General features: G+C 35.2%; 1 protein-coding gene across 3 annotated transcripts in view; it reads left to right on the top strand.

The window, feature by feature from the left end:
- The window catches only part of smg (sterile alpha motif domain containing protein 4 smaug), a 200,910-nt gene extending 183,280 nt beyond the window's left edge, over nt 1-17,630 (top strand). For all 3 annotated transcript variants that reach the window (XM_069834060.1, XM_069834059.1, XM_069834061.1), the window contains exons 10-11: nt 4,646-4,985; nt 10,441-17,630. In XM_069834060.1, the coding sequence (XP_069690161.1) occupies nt 4,646-4,985; nt 10,441-10,647 (547 nt within the window). In that variant the 3' untranslated portion in view covers nt 10,648-17,630. The remainder of the gene's footprint in view (nt 1-4,645; nt 4,986-10,440) is intronic.
- Nucleotides 17,631-20,005: the final 2,375 nt, after the last annotated feature.

Below are 20,005 nucleotides of genomic sequence, written 5' to 3'. Positions count from 1 at the left end.
CAGAAAAGGTTCTCTATCATCTAGAAAGACAGTAGGTCTAATACAGAATTGTTTCTTTAGAGGCTATAGGATGGCAATTCAAGTAGTAGACTACATGATCACTTGCTTATAACCTGTTCTAGTGACTTTGTGTAATATAAAGTCTCAATGTAATGCTAAATAATTTCTAAGTGTAAGTAGTATTATGTAATTATCTTAGACATAACTTGAGTAATAGAGGAATATCTATTAAGATAATTTTATTTTCACATGATATTAAGTAAGTATTATGAAAGAATTGGTTGATTGCAGCGATATTTTACTACTTAATTAACTTATTATTTCCAGAACATGAATTTTACTAGCAATCGAGAAGTATTGGGAATAAATCTGAATAAGGAACAAAAAAAAGTTTCCTTCCCAGGCAGGTTTCGAACCACGAAAGTCATTACCAGTCTATCGTGCTCTGGAGTGAACAAGGCTCTGAAATCAGCTACAAAGGTCGGTCTGGGGTTTTTTTTTTTTTTGGGCCACTACTATACAGTGTCCCTGATATTTTTCAGTTTCACGTGATAGAGTTGCCTGAATTTCTGTTTCAGTAGTCTGAAACAGTGTCAGTTAGGTAGCGATTTTTTGAAAGTCTTGTGTTAAATTTCCTATCGGCTCTTCGTAAATTCCCACAGTCACGAAATGGAATCAACAGATTTTCTAAACAAGGGTAACCGCTATCCCCGAGCAAATAAAAATCATGACACTTATGTGGCAAGCTCTTACTGAGTGGTGACCTCCGAAATAATCTGCTGTCATGAACAGATCCAGGGAAACCAACAAATAAATCTGTAATTTTCATCTTGTGGTCACATACTGCCAGGCAAATGGATTTATTTGGAAGTAGTAGGATAATGGCCTATTTATTGCCAAGTTATTCGATAAAGCTTAATAACAAATAGAAGCATTGTACCTGTATAGAATAGAAATGTTTTCTATTCAAGTATGAATCAGGATTGTTTTTTGGCTTGTTGTTACGAATATGGGTGCCATCTAAAATTGCAATTACACTGGGGAAGTGGTTGTGTCTGAAATACTGTTCTTTTTCAACAATTTCATCTGCTGTTGGCATCATTCACCTTACTACACGAAATAATGTGCTGATAGTGACATTGAACCTGTCAGCGACATCACGAAAAGATGATGTCTGATGGCCAACAAACCACATAAAAATTAAGACAAACTGTAATGGGTCTAGCTTGCAGTTGCCTCCTGCTTGGTGACGAAAATATTCACTACGGGAAAATTTTTCGGCCATTCCTTCAGCAAACAGTCTGTTAACTCTGAAATGTTTCATAAATTATTGTGCATTATATCTCGGTACAGTTTCTTCAAAATAGTTCTCATTTTTCAGTCATTCACTGTACTGAAGTAAATGGTAATCTAATTCTTCGTTAGATGATTCACTGAAATCACTAAGACTAGCACTAGATTCATTAGATGACCCAATTTCTGCCATTCTTTAATTAATTTTAGTAATTAGAATCCACTAATTAATCATATTATAGGTTTTGTGTTTATATGTCCATATCAATATTGACTGCAACTAACGAGGATACAAACTATCGATTCATATGCCATCGTTCCAGCAGAAATCTCGGCTATAGATACTGTTCATAACACGCACATATGTAGTACAACAAATCTGCAAACAATATAGATACTGTTCATAACACGCACATATGTAGTACAACAAATCTGCAAACAATCACTGTTTCTTTGCTGGAACATACTTATTGGCAACTCCTGTGCATTATCTAATTGTAACAATGTGCTTCACCCTCTTTGAGAGCACATAAAGCAAGTTTGTGGTATGTTGTTGTTTTCGTCTCTTGAGAATTTTAATATTTTTTATGGCTATGCTTGTGTTTGGCTTAGTCTGATCTTTCCAATTATACAGCACTGTAGTTGGTGTAAGACACAGGACGTGTAGTTTGAAGTCTTGTAATTAATAACTTAGTAAAGCTATGTGTACAGATGGAAAAAAAATGGCCACGTGTAGTTCAGAGAAGAAACTTATAGATGTGGTATTCTTCAGTGGTGTAGCATGAAATTTTGAGCAGGGGAAGCTAACTCAAGTTGTCTTTCATGCAATATGAGAAAACGTATTACAAAAATACAGTCTTAAAATAAATAGTCAATTTCAAGTCAGCAGTCGAAGATTGGTTGGAACATCGTAAGTAACACCAATAAGGCATGACCTCAAATGATATGTAGTAAAATATGATGTCACGGTTTGCACATATCTCTAACAAATAGACACGTATATGTATAACATTAGCTCACTCCCTGTGATACTTAGAGAAATCACAATATTAGTATCATTACGTAAGTATGCGTCTGCCTTTTGGTTGTGTCCTTCATTGACAGCAAGGGAGTCGGTCATTTGTTTTTTAAACACACTTTTGTTCGTAAGTCAGTCTTGATAATACAATTGTCCTAAAAAAATTCAAGTAAATTAGTGTCAGGAACTGTTATTTCGCTCATTATTTATTATATCAGCCACAATGCACACTAACACTTCAACTGAACACAATTGACGAAAAGGGATAACTCGGAAACTACTTATTTTAAATGTTAAAGCTAGCTTCTTGCGAGCCTTGCGACTAGGGTAGTTTAGTTAGAAAGGGGTGGAAAATCTGCGGGGTGGGTTACACAGAAGAAACCAGTCTGCTTGGAAGCTGGTGTGTGCAGGCTTCTTGTTTACTGCTGCATCACAAATCATCCTCAGCTGCCGCATCACAACATGTAACGCGTAAATATAAATTCTATTAAAATTAATAAATAATTTTCTCCATAAACTGCCGGTTTATTATGAAATTATTATTAACTGGGGAAGCTAAGCTTTTTAGCTTACATTGACACTACGCCACTGGTATTCTTTAAAAGTGAGACAATGTAGTTTATGTGCAATTTGCTTATATAATTTGAAGAAGATATCCAGGATGGTGACTATTTGTTTCATTTTCAAAATACAGGAAAGAGTTACAATGATTCTGAAAATTGGAAAACCTTTTGGACAGAAAAAGAAAGTAACTAGACAAGTGTTGAAGTACTGATGAACTTGCAGGGGTTGAGGCTTAAGTGCTATAAGTCCAATCAAAGACAAATCTGGGTGATTTTTAGAAGAAGATAGGTATATTAAATTTGTGAATGTTAAAGAAGCTTTCTCACTTTGCCGATATTTTGGGTGTGGTATCAGACAGTAAAACGTTTCTGTTAGTTTCACACTTCATTGACTTGTGCTTCGTAACACAATGGAGGATACTTCAGCGATTCCTTCGGAGTTTCTGTGTAAAATGAGTGACTAATTGAGGTTGCATCTGAATTCTTCTTGCACTTGCAGAAATGTAACTTAATATTTTTTATGAGCAGTAAATAATATAGTCCTAAGCCACACAGACAAAATTTTACAGGAGAGCATGTTAAAAGTTTAGAGTCAAATGCTATTAGTTGCGGTATTATAATTTTCTCAGTGTATACTTACGTCATTTGTTGAGTAATTTTTATAATATTTTACTAGTAGCTCCTCCATATATGTAAGAAATGAACTAACTTACAAATGGCTTTTAAGAAACCTGGATGTTCATTGCCGCCCTCGCATAAGATTAATCCAATCTCTACAATCATATCCCACCTTCCTCAAATCCATTTTAATATTATCTTCCCATCTACGTCTCGGCGTCTCCAAAGGTCTTTTTCCCTCTGGTGTCCCAACTAACACACTATATGCACGTCTGGATTTAATGTTCCTAATTATGCCAGGTGAAGAATACATTCTGCGTTGTGTAACTTCATTCCCCTGTAACTTCATCCCTCTTAGCCCCAAATATTTTTCTTATTCTCACATACCCTTAACCTCTGTTTCTCTCTCAAAGTGAGAGTCCAAGTTTCACAACCAGTAATATAACTGTTTTATAAATTTTAACTTTCAGGTTGTGTAAGAGATGAACTCTCACAAAAAACTATTTTTGTTAAAAATGTGGCTTTGTACTATCTCATTTTCAGCCCTTCAATTGGTAGTGACGATTTAGTGGGATGAAGTTGGAAATTGCGGCAGAGGAGTTACATGGGCAACAGTGAAATAATCATCATCATCATCATCCATCAATCATCATAGATCACACAAGTTTGTCATCTTCCCATCTTCTTTTCGGGCGTCTGACATCACATTGTCCATTGGGTTTGTACTCGAGGTCTTGTTTTGTCAGATGTCTAGGATTCATTCTTAAAATATGAATCCACCAATAATTCTTCTTTTTATTTTTTATTTCTTCCTTTAAATCAAACATAAGACAATTCATTTACTGGTATAATAGTGAGATTACTAATTTCATCCTGGCGAGTATAGTCGGCAACTGACATTAGAAACCTCATTTCGGTTGCTTCACTTTTCCTTTCATCTGATCTATTCAGTGCCTAGTTTTCAAATCCGTACATCAGCATAGGTACTGCCATGGCTTTATAGTATTTAAATAGTGTTCCTTTTCTAGTCTTTCTTGCCAGAGATCGTTTTTACTGTGTCACACATATATTGAAATTAAAGATGAAAGCATGAACTTTTGCGACAAAGAGAATATAATATTTTTGTTAGTTAAGAGTTTGATTACTGTTGCAGATGGCACCATCCAAGTCAGTTCTCATCTGGGACAACGAATGGCTACTCCCACTCCCATTTGCATGGAAGCCGTGGTCAAAGGTTTCCACCACCGCCTCCACCACCTCCCACACAGCCAATTGGCTGTGGCAGCTACCATCAGCGTGGTACAAGTAACAAGACTTCTTCTGGGTTCACAACTGTATATCCCTCAAATACAAGCACTCCACTGACCCCGACTGCCATTGGACAGCCGCAGCAGCAGCAGCACCGAAACAGCCTGTCCATCATGGGGAGTTCAGTGGGGGCTGGTGTGTCCTTCATGGCCAAGAGACCGAGTCTGCAGGACACACTGCCAGAGGTGAGTTAATGCAGTAAAACTTCATTTATATGTGTCTCACGTTTACGTTTTTTTTCTGAAGTCGTGGCAAAAGTAATATATAAAAGATTATATCATCGTCTAGAAAGATACATTTTAGTCCTAGAGCAATTTGAATTTAGGAAAAATAAAGGCACAGAAAATGCAACATTTAGTTTAACTGACAAAGTTCTGGAGGCAATTAATAAAAAATTAAAAGTTGGAGGGGTTTTCTGTGATTTATCCAAAGCATTTGACTGTATAAATCATAAAATGCTGCTAGATAAATTAGATTATTATGGAATTAAAGGTGTTGCACACCAATGGTTTCACTCATATCTCATAGATAGGAAGCAGAAAGTTGAAATCAATACAACTATGAAATCTGCCTCGACATGGGGAACTATTAATAATGGAATTCCTCAAGGCTCAATATTAGGTCCCTTACTTTTTCTAGTGTTTATAGATGATCTTGCCCCCCCTAATAAAAAAAGTAGGTCATCCCATATTATTTGCAGATGACACAAGTATAGTAATTACAGCCAGTAACTCCAACACATTCCAATCTTCAACAGAAGAAATTCTCTTCAAAATATGTGACTGGTTCTCAGTCAATAAATTGGTATTAAATTGTAACAAAACTAACATAATTCAATTTAAATCCTGTCCAAATTCAACCTCGCAAATTTCTAGCGCAATAATCAACAATAGATCCCTATTAGAAACAACAACAACCAAATTTCTTGGCTTAAAAATCGATAATGTGTTAAATTGGAAAAATCATATTAAAGAAATTACCCCCAAACTAAATTCAGCTTGTTTTGCTATTAGATCTATGCAAAAGATAGTAAATATCAATACCTTAAAAACAATATACTTTGCATACTTCCACTCGGTAATGAATTTTGGAATAATATTCTGGGGAAATTCCACAGATAGTAACAATATATTTCTATTACAAAAAAGAGTAATTAGAATAATAGTAGGTGCGAAATCTAGGGAATCGTGTAGGACTATTTAAAAAAAATAAATAAAAATAATGCCCATGGCTTGTCAGTATATCTTTTCATTAATAATCTTCCTTGTATGTAATCGTGAAAACTTTGTAACTAATTCAACAGTTCATAGCATAAATACACGTCAAAAAATGACTTTCATACTCCATGGGCAAGTCTATCGTGCTATCAAAAGGAGTGCGTTATATGGCAGTAAAAAGTTTTAATAGCCTCCCTATCGATATAAAAAATGAAACTCAAAACATAAGATTATTTAGGGCCAAATTAAAGAAGTACCTAATTTCTCACGCCTTAAATTCTGTAGGTGAATTCAAGACACTTAATAACACTTCATGAAATTGCTAGTAGACTATATTGTAAATCTCGTCTGTATATATTTCATCTAGACTGTGACTATAAATTAAGATTTTATAATAGTATTAAGTTTTTTGACTTGTTCCATATTCTAGCTGTGAAGCAATGTATGAATACCATGGAATGTTAATAAATACAATACAATACAATACAATACAAAATTCCTGTACTTTTCATGTTAATTTATTTCAGTTATATGTTTTTCGTTTATACATTTTCCACACTTACACGATCATATTTTAAAACCGAAGAGGTACAAAACGTTGTAATTAAATTTTGCTCGAAATTAGTTTTGCCGTGAAAATGTAAGACCACGAAAATACCGTATTTACGTCATCAAATATCACGCGCACACCAATTTTTTTATCCTAAAATTCAGAAAAAAAACTGTCAAATACAATATGCACCTGTGCTAAAACCACTCAAGATTAAAATTATATTATAGAGATAGGTTATAAAGGCACTCCCTTATCTCTAGCTATGCATCACATTCATCCTCACTTGCAGTATGGGAATTGGAACTTCTGGTCAATAGGTCTGGGTTAATGTCAGAGCATTGATTGACAGTGACTAACGCCGTGCTATTCTTTTGGGAGAAATTACAGTAAAACCCCGATAAGACGAAATACAATAAATACAATAATTATTGTACACACATGGACTGGTTTGTTTCTGGTACTACGGTACTGCAAATAAATCAGATGGGACACAATTCGTTTACTTATTGAGATTTTTTCAATAATGAAGTTATTCCTAAATTCCGACATGTATGGTGCACCGCCACAGTTGTTCAACCCTTGCTCACTAAACTCATCTCTCCATCGTACTCGACACATGATATGTAAACAGTCCTTACAGGTAGCACACTTTGTGCATTATAGTCCTTGCCGCTACTGGTATACATGATTTCCAGTTGAATTGAAATTGAATATGAATACTACACATACAATTGTTTTTGCTGAAATCACTGTACATTGAATGTCTAAAGTTATTTTCATATTTCTTGTGCATAATTATACTTTGTATAACGAGGAAGATGGAGAAAGGGAACAACTGGATAATACCCACGGCAGAGCAATGTCGATAGTGGACGTTACTCGCTGGCCACTAGTCACCAGGCCGTACCGAGCCGTGTCAAACAGAAGACAGTCGAAATGGTGGTAGTAAAATTCGCGACTATATTCTTAAATAAATCACTCTATTAGTCAAGTGCAAGATTTATGCAGTACAACGACGATGTTTTGAATGCACGAAAAGAAAATGCTTATGTAGTAAGATCTTAAAGTAGGTTATGACAACGAAATAAAGAGGAAAAAGGTGTGGTTCACAGAATATCATTTAAATAACGGAAAGTAAATTTCCGGTTAATGTTCACCAAAGCATTAAGTACATAATTATGACCGCATTGCAGTTTTATTTGTGGCCTAGAGAAAATACCTAGCCTTTTACGAAAAAAAAAAAAAGAAAAAAAAACTTTTAGGGACCATGAAATTATTCACCATTTTAATTATATTACTGTCTCAATATTACGAAACAAAAACTGTCATAAAGGCCATGACTGACTAGAAACATCGATACTGAAGAGATAAATCCATTTGGCCGTGATGAAACAAAAGAAAATGCGAGAGAGATTTTAGTTCGAGATAAAATGGACACACAATTTTAATGACCATACTGTTAGTAACTGGAGATCGCTTGTAAGATCTGTCTTAATCTTCTATATAGAAATGTCGTCCAAGCAAATTGGTGGTCCAGGGAAAAATCATTGCAATAGATGAGAGTAACAGTGGTGCTACCTCTCAGTAATGTTCAGAACGAAGGAGGTAGAGAGAAAAAGAAACAAATTTCTCCTTCTAACGACCACACACCAAAATCATGTTCTTATGTTGGCAACATTATGTAGTTAAATTTAGTGGTAAATGTAACGGCACGGTTCAAAGCTACCGTGGTAATTCTCCAGTATAGCGGGAGAAAGTTACACAACGCAGAACTGCACGCATTATATTCTTCATCTGACTTAATTAGGAACATTAAATCCAGACATTTGAGATGGGCAGGGCATATAGCACGTATGGGCGAATCCAGAAATGCTTATAGTGTGTTAGTTGGGAGACCGGAGGGAATAAGACCTTTGGGGAGGCCGAGACATAGATGGGAGGATAATATTAAAATGGATTTGAGGGAGGTGGGATATGATGGTAGGGGCTGGATTAGTCTTTGTCAGGATAGAGACCGATGGCAGGCTTATGTGAGGGTGGCAGTGAACCTTTGGGCTCCTTAAAAGCCATAAGTAAGTAAGTATAATGAGGAAGTTAAAAGAAAAAAGGCATTTTTCATGACATTTTCACATAATCATCATCAGTAGCTCTACAACTCATTGCTGAGTCTTGGCTTCCTCAAGGACTCGTCTCCAGCCATCGTGATTCAAAGCTACCATCCTTTAAGTTCCCACTCCGAGAGCTCTCGCATCACCATCCACTCCATCAATCCATCTCGATCTCGACCTTGCTTTCCTTCTTGTCCCATCCGGCTGTGTTAGCATTACTCTCTCTGCCTCTTCCTTCCTTATCAGGTGTCCTGCCCATCTTAGCCTGGTTAACATTATGTATTTAGAGACTTCCACATCTTCATAGAGAATACAATTCTTGGTTATACTTTTTCCTCCATACACCCCTGTCACACACTGGGCCATAAACTCTGTGCAATATTTTTCTTTCAAAACACTGGAGAATTTGTTCATAGTCCACGTTTCACAGGCATACAGTAGTACTGGTCTTATGTAACGAGACCGTCACAGATCTTGATAATATGTTGCTCTTCATATGTTGAATCGTCCACACCTGTGGAGTAATGGTCAGCACGTCTGGCCGCGAAACCAGGTGACCCGGGTTCGATTCCTGGTCGGGGAAAGTTACGTGGTTGAGGTTTTTTCCGGGGTTTTCCCCCCCAACCCAAGATGAGCAAATGCTGGACCCCGGACTCATTTCACCGGCATTATCACCTTCATCTCATTCAGACGCTAAATAACCTAAGCAGTTGATAAAACGTCGTAAAATAACCTACTAAAATAAAAAAAAAATATGTTGAATCAGACCTATGAGTTGTACTAAATGAGTTGCTTTCACTATATTCCAATGTATTTTACTTTCTTTTTTTTTTCTGTTATGGTATTATTTTCATGTTGTTTAGTGTCGATTTTATTATGCTATTATTATTATTATTTTTTTTTTTGTAATATGTTAATATTCTATTCTTTAACTTTTTGTTAAATTTTAACTGCTTGTATACTTTGTGATCTGATAGAGTGTAAGAGAAGGCCCTATGGCCTTAACTCTGCCAGTGTAAATAAAGAAATTATTATTATTATTATTATTATTATTATTATTATTATTATTATTATTATTATTATTATTACCAAAATAACATCTATTGGCCATCTTGACCCATTGTTTGATTTCTTGCGTAACATCATTGTTCATTTAGACTATGGACCCCAAGTAAGTGAACTGGTGTACTAATTCAAATGTATATCCTCCTATTTTTACATCAGTTCTATTAAAATAGCTACTGTCAGATGTCGTGTATTTAGTTTCCTTTTCATTAACAGATAAACCCATTTTCTTGGCATTCCTTTCGAGTGCAAGGAAAGCTTCTGACATTGTGGAAAAGGATTGCCAATTATATTTATATTTACCTGAAAAACTAGATTTGCGTAATATATACATCACTGTGTACGTTAACAGAAAACCACAATTCCAAGTCACACAGAGTTTGTGTGCACTCCATGTGGGTCTCTGGCGCTTCATCAGCCCACGCGAGTTGTGTGGATATAAAGGGAAAAGTTGAGACGGTGTCGGGTGGAGTTCCTGGGTAGCTCAGTTGGCAGAGCGCTGGTACGTTCAACCAGAGGTCCCGGGATCGATACCCGGCCCCGGAACAATTTTTCCCTTGAAATTATTCAAATCTGCTTTACAGGGAGCCTTACCTGAAAAGCTAGATTTGCATTATATTTATATCATCAGCATATCCAAGTAATTGTACTGACTTGGTATTTTCACATACTACATTCCATAAATGTTTCATTGCAGCCTCTACAGTTGCATACATCACTGCAGAGGACACGTTCAGCCCCACCAAAGCCAAACAATTTCAGTGGCTTAAGTTTTGGACCCGGAACTAAATGTCCGACTCCAGAGAACAACTCGAATACTGTTGATCCAGAAATCAACTCTCGTCTGGAGTCGCTCTGTCTCAGCATGACGGAGCACGCCCTGGGTGGCTGTGGAGAGGTATGAACTTGACACAAGCTGACGTTCAGAGACATGCAGGGGGGACTGCCTCACTAGCACCACCTGGCTTGATTTGCACAACCGTTGTCTGGCACAACTCTTGTGCAAAGCAAAAGGTCTTGTCAGTAATTTATTTGTGCAATAAAGCAGGGTTCAGTCGGTGAAATTCGTTGTTACCAGCAGAGCTGCTTGTCTCTGGACGGAGCAGTTCTCACGATGTACAAAATGCTGGTTTAATGGCTCTACTGCCCTTCTCAGTAATATCACAGTGGTTTTTGAACTGTTAATGAAAACACCTTTGAAGAATTTTACTATTGTAGTCATTCCATTGTTGACGTCACTAGACAGACAATCGTTACGTGAGCGTCTACTTTGGAAGATGCTGATTATTTTATTAATGGTTTCTCTAGTGGTTGTTATTACTACTTGTACACAAGCTGGCAGGATCAGACAAATACATTTTTTAGTCATTTTGTATGAATAACTCGGCTACTCTTTTTACACCAATTTCAATGTGAAAGAAAAAAGTTCGAGATGGAAACAAATGAGTTGAAGGTTCAGGGGCAGAAACGATGCTTGGCTTGCTGCATTGTGGCTGAGATGTATATGATTATGTTTGGTTCGTCCTGACGTGACTCGGGGATTTGGTGTTACCCAGGTTGAAGCTTTTTTCTTTCTTTGTTTTCCATGTGTTGCTATGATGAAACCATCTGGGAATAATGTACTTTCTATAGTTTTGAATTATAGATGTTTATTACTATGATGGGTATAATTACCAGTGTTTTCATATTTCTCAGTGAGGAAGAATGTTGTGGTAGGAGTGAGACGTTAGTTTACTAACATTTATTAACAGTTTTTAATGTATGGAGGTTAAAAATCTTTATGTATAATGGCTGGGGTTATGCTTTCAACATTTTAATAAGGGTTGAAAAATATAGAATAATCTGTTTGCCAGTGGCAAAGGAAAGTTTTTTTCTCTCTCTTTTTAGTGTTTTCAAGTACTGCAGTATAATTTTGTAGTAATTTGTGATTTTATAAGCATAAAAGTGCAGCATCACATTATATTGGTCACAAGACTTGATGTGGACCTCAGATAAGCTTTAGTGTGCTATTGGATAAGATTCCAGATTTAAGGCTATGGCGACTTTTGCTGCAGTGTGACCAATGCCCTGGTGACCAGATTTGTCAATTCTATGCAACCTGCAGTTTATGTCTGGCTGTTCATTACTGGAAAGTGTTGTGTAGGTGGCTTCTCTAATCTATCCTCTTTTAATAATTATTATTATTGCTATTATATCCTTATTAATATTTTTATTTTTACATGTCAGACATTGAGGAAATTTTGAAAGTTGATATAAAATACGTAGCTCTTGTAACCAATAACTATTGTATATTTGTGATACAGTGTTGCAATGTAATCACTGTTAAAAGGAAAAAGACTGAAATTTTTTGGATGTGTTTGAGGGAGGATAGAGTGTGTAATGTTAGCTGGAAAGAGTATATATTGCATTCATTATCATAGTATTGATTATGAACTTCTATATGCACACTTGATTAGGAGCTTCTGTTCCCTTTTACTAGTTTTCTACAAAAGAAAATAATTGTGGTTTTCCTAGCCACAACAAATTGTTTCAGGTATCTTTGTATATGTTGTAAGCAGCTTGTTTAATACAAGGCTGTAAGAACGATTGTAAAGGATCCAGAAGTCTTGGCATTTTTATAAATCGACATATACAGACCGGTAGATATTACGAAGATTAGAATGCTGCTTATATACTAATGTAAAATGTTTCTAAAATTCTTTGACATAGCATATAGCTTCAAAGTCACACAAACAAATCTAATATTTTTATTCTTATTTATCCTTATTTTGTTTTGTAGCTTTTAAAATATCATTACACTTGCTGACGAATTACTTACTGATTTGTTACTCTTTTAGTGTAATCAATAACCTGTCATTTGAAAGATTTTTTTTGTTTTTAATTAAAAAAAATAAATAAATTTTCACAAAGTTTGAAAATTTATTATGAACATAAAAAATGAAGTACACGTTCTTTCCTCAGTATAATTCTCCCATCTCATTATTACCTACTCAAAGAAAATTTACCATTTTTACAATTGATGTACTGTTCTATTTTACCTGTACTCTTAATATTCGGAAATTTTAGCATTATGTGATGAATCGTGAGCACACACACATTTTTTAAATGAATAGTGAAACTTACACATACTGGTAGTTCATTCATTGTTTGTGAGTATTGTTTTAAAGATTCAGTAATTCGATTAACGAATATTTTCAAAATCTTTCCATTAAAATCATGTCATTTCGTCTTCCATTGTTTCATAAGTATTTCCATAAGATAATTTACATTTGGATTGTGTTGAAAACTGAATCAATCCTTTAATTAACATTCTAAAATTAGAAATGGGTAAATCATTTGTCACCCCCTCCCTCTCTCTCTCTCTCTCTATATCCTTGTTTCTTTTTCAAGGAATATAAGTGCTCACGGAACACAATAGCTTAGAATGAATTTTGGTGAAACTAAGAGTAAAATATAAAAACACACTCCAATATGAAAAGTCAATACATGATTATTTCTCGTTAATATGTTATATTCCTGAAATTTATGTAATTTGTCAATGCACTATGGTATTTTCCCAGAAAGACCGAAATATTCCATAGTAAAACCAATGTACAAAAAAGGGAGATAATTATAGATTCATATAATTGAGTTTTCTTTCCTCAAAATTTGTGTTTTCGAGCTTTAAAGACGTTATTTCGCTACGAATTTCCATACAGGTGATTGTATATTACCAGTTTTTCACTTATTTTGTATTACTTCGAACATTTTGTGTTAAAATTGTCAATGTTGTAAGTAGAAAAAATGCAAATGACTATTGAATCTAGTTTGAAGCTTTCTCTCTCTCTCTCTCTCTCTCTCTCTCTCTCTCTCTCTCTCTCTCTCTCTCTCTCTCTCTCTCTCTCTCTCTCTCTCTCTCGTATATGGTGTGGTCATGTAATGTTACATAAACCTACTAGAATGCCAAGATGTCTTTATTCTTTATAATAGTTGATTCTTGTATATTGGAAAGACTGGACAAAGCTTCTCAACATGTGTGTTTAATATATAGGAAACGAGAATTCAGTAGCGAGTAGATAGGCACTAATATATGATAAGGAACGGTTATTTAATGATCTCGTAATGTGACTGGAAGTAATTTTTTTAAGTTTGTGTTACGAACTGATAGTTGCAATCATAAGTACAAATAAAATCGTTTCACACTTTTTACCATTATAGTCAGATGTGATTTGTTATCGAAGATTTCTTTCTTTTTTTGGAACCAGGTAATTATGGCATTCACCAGGTTCATTTAGTTAAAATTATCGAAAAAAATTGAAGATCAACTTCAGATCTGCTAATACTCCTCTGTAACGCAATAGAAACAGTAGAAATGATGGTGCCATTTTAACTTTCAATATTTTGTTTTTGGGCCTGAATACATATACATACCACTATAAGCTGCATTTTTTCTCTTCAAAAATTGTACCATGAAGCATTAGTTGAAATATTATGATGGGATCAATAGTTTCTGAACGTGTTTGTGCCTCCACTAAAAGAAAACATTTCTCCCAAGCACGGTACTGCAGTTTGTAATTTCAAACTTTATATTACGGCACATTTGCATATGTTAGAAATAGTTGTGACTGTACTACTAATAAGGAATTGCAGTATTTTGAAACCACACACCACTTTTTCTTCCATTTGCATGCATCCACAAACAGTTATCTTTAGTTTTGTTCTGTATTCAAGCATTAAAATTTGATTTTGTTAAACTATTGATTGGTAGCTAATTTTTAGCCATTTTCACATAACTTTGAACAAATATATATCGTTTTCATTACACTTAGTGTTCTGCCCAAGGACAGGTCTTTCACTGCAAACCCAGCATTCTCCAATCTTTCCTATTTTCAGCCTTCCTCTTTGTTCCCTCATATGATCCATATATCTTAATGTCGTCTATCATCTGATATCTTCTTCTGCCCTGAACTCTTTTCACCATTCCTTCTAGTGCATCCTTCAGTAGTCAATTTCTTCTCAGCCAATGACCCAACCAATTCCTTTTCCTCGTCCTGATATATATGTATATATCTAAATCTGATTTTTAGTACCTTGCTAGCTACGAAAGTATTCTAAAATAAATTGGGATATTTTTGTATATAGTCTTAGGTTCTGCTGATGATTCATAAAGAAATGAGCAAAACCATGTAAATCTATAAATTTATGGATGTTTTACTTCCTCATTATACAAAACAGATGATTAGTGACTATGTATAAATAAGCATTTCAATATTTTATTTACAGAGTAAGCATTTATGTGAATCTATTATATATAATTTCTAAATTAGTCATGCGGATGGTAAACGGCCCAATGATCTTACCTTAATTCCATGGTCTAGAGGAAAATCTTTAATTTGGGACTCCACTTCGTTGACACTCTAGCTCCATCTCACTTGCCGAATACCTGCAGACGCACAGCATCTGCTGCTGAATTAGCTGTGAAAAAAAAAGTTATTAAGTATGCTCATCTTTTAGACAATTATATCTTTGTCCCCTTTGCTATGGAGACCTTCAGTCCTTGGAGTCATGACGCTAAAGTTTTGGTATCTCAAATCAGCCAAATTTTGATCTCCATTACTGGTGATCGTCGTTGCACTACTTATTTGCGTCGACGTTTAAGTATTGCAATTCAATGCGGAAATGCAATGAGCGTTTTGGGTACTCTTCCTGAGTCCAACCTTTGGATGAACTCTTTCTCTTGTAACATTTATTTAGTATTCCGTATGTAAATATTTAATTACTGAAATATTGTATTCACAAAGGCTCCAGCCTTATTTCTCAGTTTGAAAGAATACATCTAGCTTTGAGTAAATTTGAATATAAAATTAAGGATTTTGGTTGAAGTATTTTAAGAATATCTTGACATGAAATTCTCCAGCTTCAAGATTACCTTGCAAAAGTCGTGTTTATACCATCTAATATTGAATACTTAAAAATACCTAGATTATCCTAGTTTGCAGTAACCAAACGATCTGTTTAATGTAAGGCAGTTGCACTTGAGAGTTGATTAATGATTATTAAAACATAATAGTCGTGAATAATGTACTAAACTTGTACCTGGATTAAGTTCTTCCGCAAATTGTGTAATGAGGAAGTTTAAGTAATGAAAATTTCAGGAAACTGAAGTATTGTGTAATTACAGATTGCATCAAGTGGTCATTTCTTTTTCCTCTTTCCTCTTCCATGAACAAAATGGAAACAAAATCACAATGCAAAATTTAATTAGCTTAATGTTCATTGATATGAGATGGCTTCACATATCGTACTGGCACTTGTGTGGTAGTCTGTAATATTGTAATTCGTTGTTAGTAGTATCATGCTGCATCACGAATGGCTGGTGTGAGGACTGCATCTTATAATATTAAGTAAATATATTTTATTTTCTTATCAAAGCAGCTTATATGTGAGGGTGGACGGATGGACTGACTGTGCCAATGAGTGAAATGTTGCCTTCCTGTTACGACTAGTCGTGTGATTATGCCCATTGTTTCATTCCCATACCATTGCAGGCATATGGACAGGGCTTCATCAAAATGGTATTACATTATGTAATATTACGTACTGCAGTGTGTAAATCAATTTCTGTTGTGTAAGTCAAATTATATTTGGAGTTACGAAAGGATATTATAGAAATTCACATAATTGACTTGTTACACTATTTTGTCATGACGTGTGTGAATGCCTTCTTAATTTTTAGTAAATCTTGGTGTAAATCGACTTTTATATCTGGATCTACATTTGTAGAAGATGTTTACAAGAATTTTGCTTCCCATTATGAACATAGGACTTGGTAGCAATGCTCTGCAATCATATCAACAGTTGTTAATAATTGGTGCTTCCGACCAACAGGTAATTATATTGAGGAAAGAATCTTGAAGACTAACCCATTCTCTTGATTTCGGTTGTACATGCCTCCCTCGTGTTGAGATGTTGCTTCTCTTAATCAGGAAACATGTTTGGAATGATATTTGAGCTAACCCTCTCATTGTCACCTATTGAACTAATTAACGTTCTGTGTTTGATGAAATGTGAACAACGGAATATAAAAATAAAATAGTTTTTCTATTAGTACTTCATGGTGTGCATACACAACTCTAAATACGGAGACTTTAATCTACCGGTACTTCAGTATTGTAAATCTCGAGAACAATTTTGGAACATTTTATTGAAAGAAGTTTGACTATGATCTTTGAGCCAGAGATTTTTTTCTTATTTTTTACACTTCAAATTATATTGAAGATAAGTTTAGCCTGTTCAGTTATGTAGATGTAATTATAGATGGTGGTTCATCATATTTGATTATAATTTTAGTAGTTGTACATATCTTCCAGAACTCTTCATACTTCAAAGCGTCAATAATTTGTAAATTCATTTTATATTGTGGAGTCAGAGCATTAAAATATTTAAATTGTAAAATTAAATTGATGAAAGAAAATAATGTAATTATGCTTAATTCATTCATTCATTCATTCATTCATTCATTCATTCATTCATTCATTCATTCATTCATTCGGTGTTTTGCCCAAGGGCAGTTCTTTCATTACAAACCCAGCTTTCTCCAATCTTTCCTATTTTCTGCCTTTCTCTTTATCTCCTCATATGATCCATCTATCTCAATGTCGTCTTTAAATTGATGGAAGAAAATAATGTAATTATGCTTCCATTCATTCATTCATTCATTCATTCATTCATTCATTCATTCATTCATTCATTCATTCATTCATTCATTCATTCATTCGGTGTTCTGTCCAAGGGCAGGTCTTTCACTACAAACCCAGCTTTCTCCAATCTTTCCTATTTTCTGCCTTTCTCTTGTCTCCTCATATGATCCATCTATCTCAATGTCGTCTATCATCTGATATCTTCTTCTGCCCCGAACTCTTCTCCCGTTCACCATTCCTTCCAGTGCATCCTTCAGTCGTGACCCAACCAATTCCTTTTCCTCTTCCTGATCCGTTTCAGTATCATTCTTTCTTCACCCACTCTTTCCAACACATCTTCATTCCTTATTCTGTTGGTCCACTTCACATGTTTCATTCAATGTCGCCTTTAAATTGATGGAAGAAAATAATGTAATTATGCTTCCATTCATTCATTCATTCATTCATTCATTCATTCATTCATTCATTCATTCATTCATTCATTCGGTGTTCTGTCCAAGGGCAGGTCTTTCACTACAAACCCAGCTTTCTCCAATCTTTCCTATTTTCTGCCTTTCTCTTGTCTCCTCATATGATCCATCTATCTCAATGTTGTCTATCATCTGATATCTTCTTCTGCGCTGAACTCTTCTCCCGTTCACTATTCCTTCCAGTGCATCCTTCAGTCAGTGACCCAACCAATTCCTTTTCCTCCTCCTGATCCGTTTCAGTATCATTCTTTCTTCACCCACTCTTTCCAACACATCTTCATTCCTTATTCTGTTGGTCCACTTCACAAGTTTCATTCTCTGCCATATCCACATTTCGAATGCTTCTGTTCGTTTCTCTTCACTGTAATCATGCTTATATATTTGAAATGATCAAAAAATAATTTTGCAATAGATAAAAGTGAAATAAAACATTTTCTATAACATTGTAAATATACAGGGTGCTTTTAAATTAGACTGACAAACTTTGGGATCGAATAGATAATCTTTTTTCAAACAGTTTTTGTTAAGGAACTCATGAGCTGTGACACTTACTTTCAAAGCAAGAGGGATTTGTATCATTACATGGTTCAATAGTACAGGAAGGGATTGCAGTAATTAATTACGTGAAAAGTGAATAAACAAATCATTAATGTTACAGGCATAATTTATTGACCCAAAAATAAGAAAAACACAAAACAAAGCAAATGTAAAGAAAAAAACACTCACTCCAGTGCTAAATTAGAAGGATGAATCCATTAACTTCCAGACAAGGATTGCATCGACGTGCCATACTTCGTCTTATCCTTTCAGAGATGCCAGGCATTTCCCTGTTATCAACTACTGCCGAGATAATGCGTGTTGCAAGATCTTCTTCAGAGTCAACAGGGGTTTTTTATAAACCACAGGTAGTAATCAAATTGGATTAATACGTGATACCGAGCTCAGGGAATAAACAACCGCGGTCGAAGAATGTTACTACGCTGACTGAGTAAACAAACTGGATGGTAGCATTAAACCCCTCTTGCATTGAAACAAACCATCCAAGCCCATGGGTTTCTTAATGATAAGTGTTTGAAAGAAGGTTATTTATACGAGCCAAAAGTTTGTTGGTACAATTTAGAAACGTCCTGTAGAAATGAGTGGACTGTTTTGGATTAGATATTCAAAATTCAGTAAAGTTCACAGAAGTCATGTGGAAGAATTTTTAGTAGACCTTGATTATGAAGTTGAAGGACTGGGGTTACATTGAGGTGGAATTTAATTAGGAGCAGTGGCGGCTCGCGCCTTTCTTGGATGGGTGTTCACAAAAAAAATTAGTAATGAACACACTGACATATTCTCGTATAGCTGAGTCACACGTCAGAGATAAACCAGTTCTAATATGCATGTACCAAATCTACGCATATAAACCAAAATTAAAACCATTAAACAAGAGTAGAGTAAAATTAATTCATAGGACTCACCTTCACTGCTGTTGTAGATGGTGTTGAAGATCTAGATTTATTCGTAGAGAAACTCCATGCGCCTAGTGTTGAGAGATGCAAACTTATCAATAACTTTATTATTGAAGTCCCTAATGTCGTTAACAAGTTTTTTTTCCACTGCCAACATAGCCAATGTACTTAATCGGTCTTCTGTCATGGTGCGGAGGAATGTTTTAATCCTCTTTTAATTTAACACACAATTTCACACATGTCCGTCTCCAAACTTAAAGTGTTACTGTTTCAACTTTCAATACGCACCATTGCAGCTTGTATTTTCCTTACTTTGCTGAACAAAAGACAACAGAATCAGCACCCGCGCGTAACTGTATTTTGAAAAGAAAGAGTAAAGGGAGAAAACGAGGAAAGAGGGAGAAAGGAACAGGATGCCAGACCCAAGGGAGATGAAGCATCTCTGTTTCTCTGTCACTAGCACGTTAAGACCTGTGTGAACAGAGCTATTGTAACCATTGTAACAAACCAGAAAATATTCTCGCCTCAGGCTATTTCACCCTGCTAGAGAAAAATTGTGCGAGCTGCTGTCAACCTGTCCAGTGGAGATTTAAAGACACACGACACACGAACGGGACATTCTCTCGAGATGAAAAATATAGGAACGTCATTGCACATTG

This window comes from Periplaneta americana, chromosome 8 (genome assembly GCF_040183065.1).
Source record: "Periplaneta americana isolate PAMFEO1 chromosome 8, P.americana_PAMFEO1_priV1, whole genome shotgun sequence".
Classification (NCBI taxonomy): Eukaryota; Metazoa; Arthropoda; class Insecta; order Blattodea; family Blattidae; genus Periplaneta; species Periplaneta americana.
Note: the sequence above shows the minus strand (reverse complement) of the source record. Positions and strands in the feature narration are given on the sequence as shown.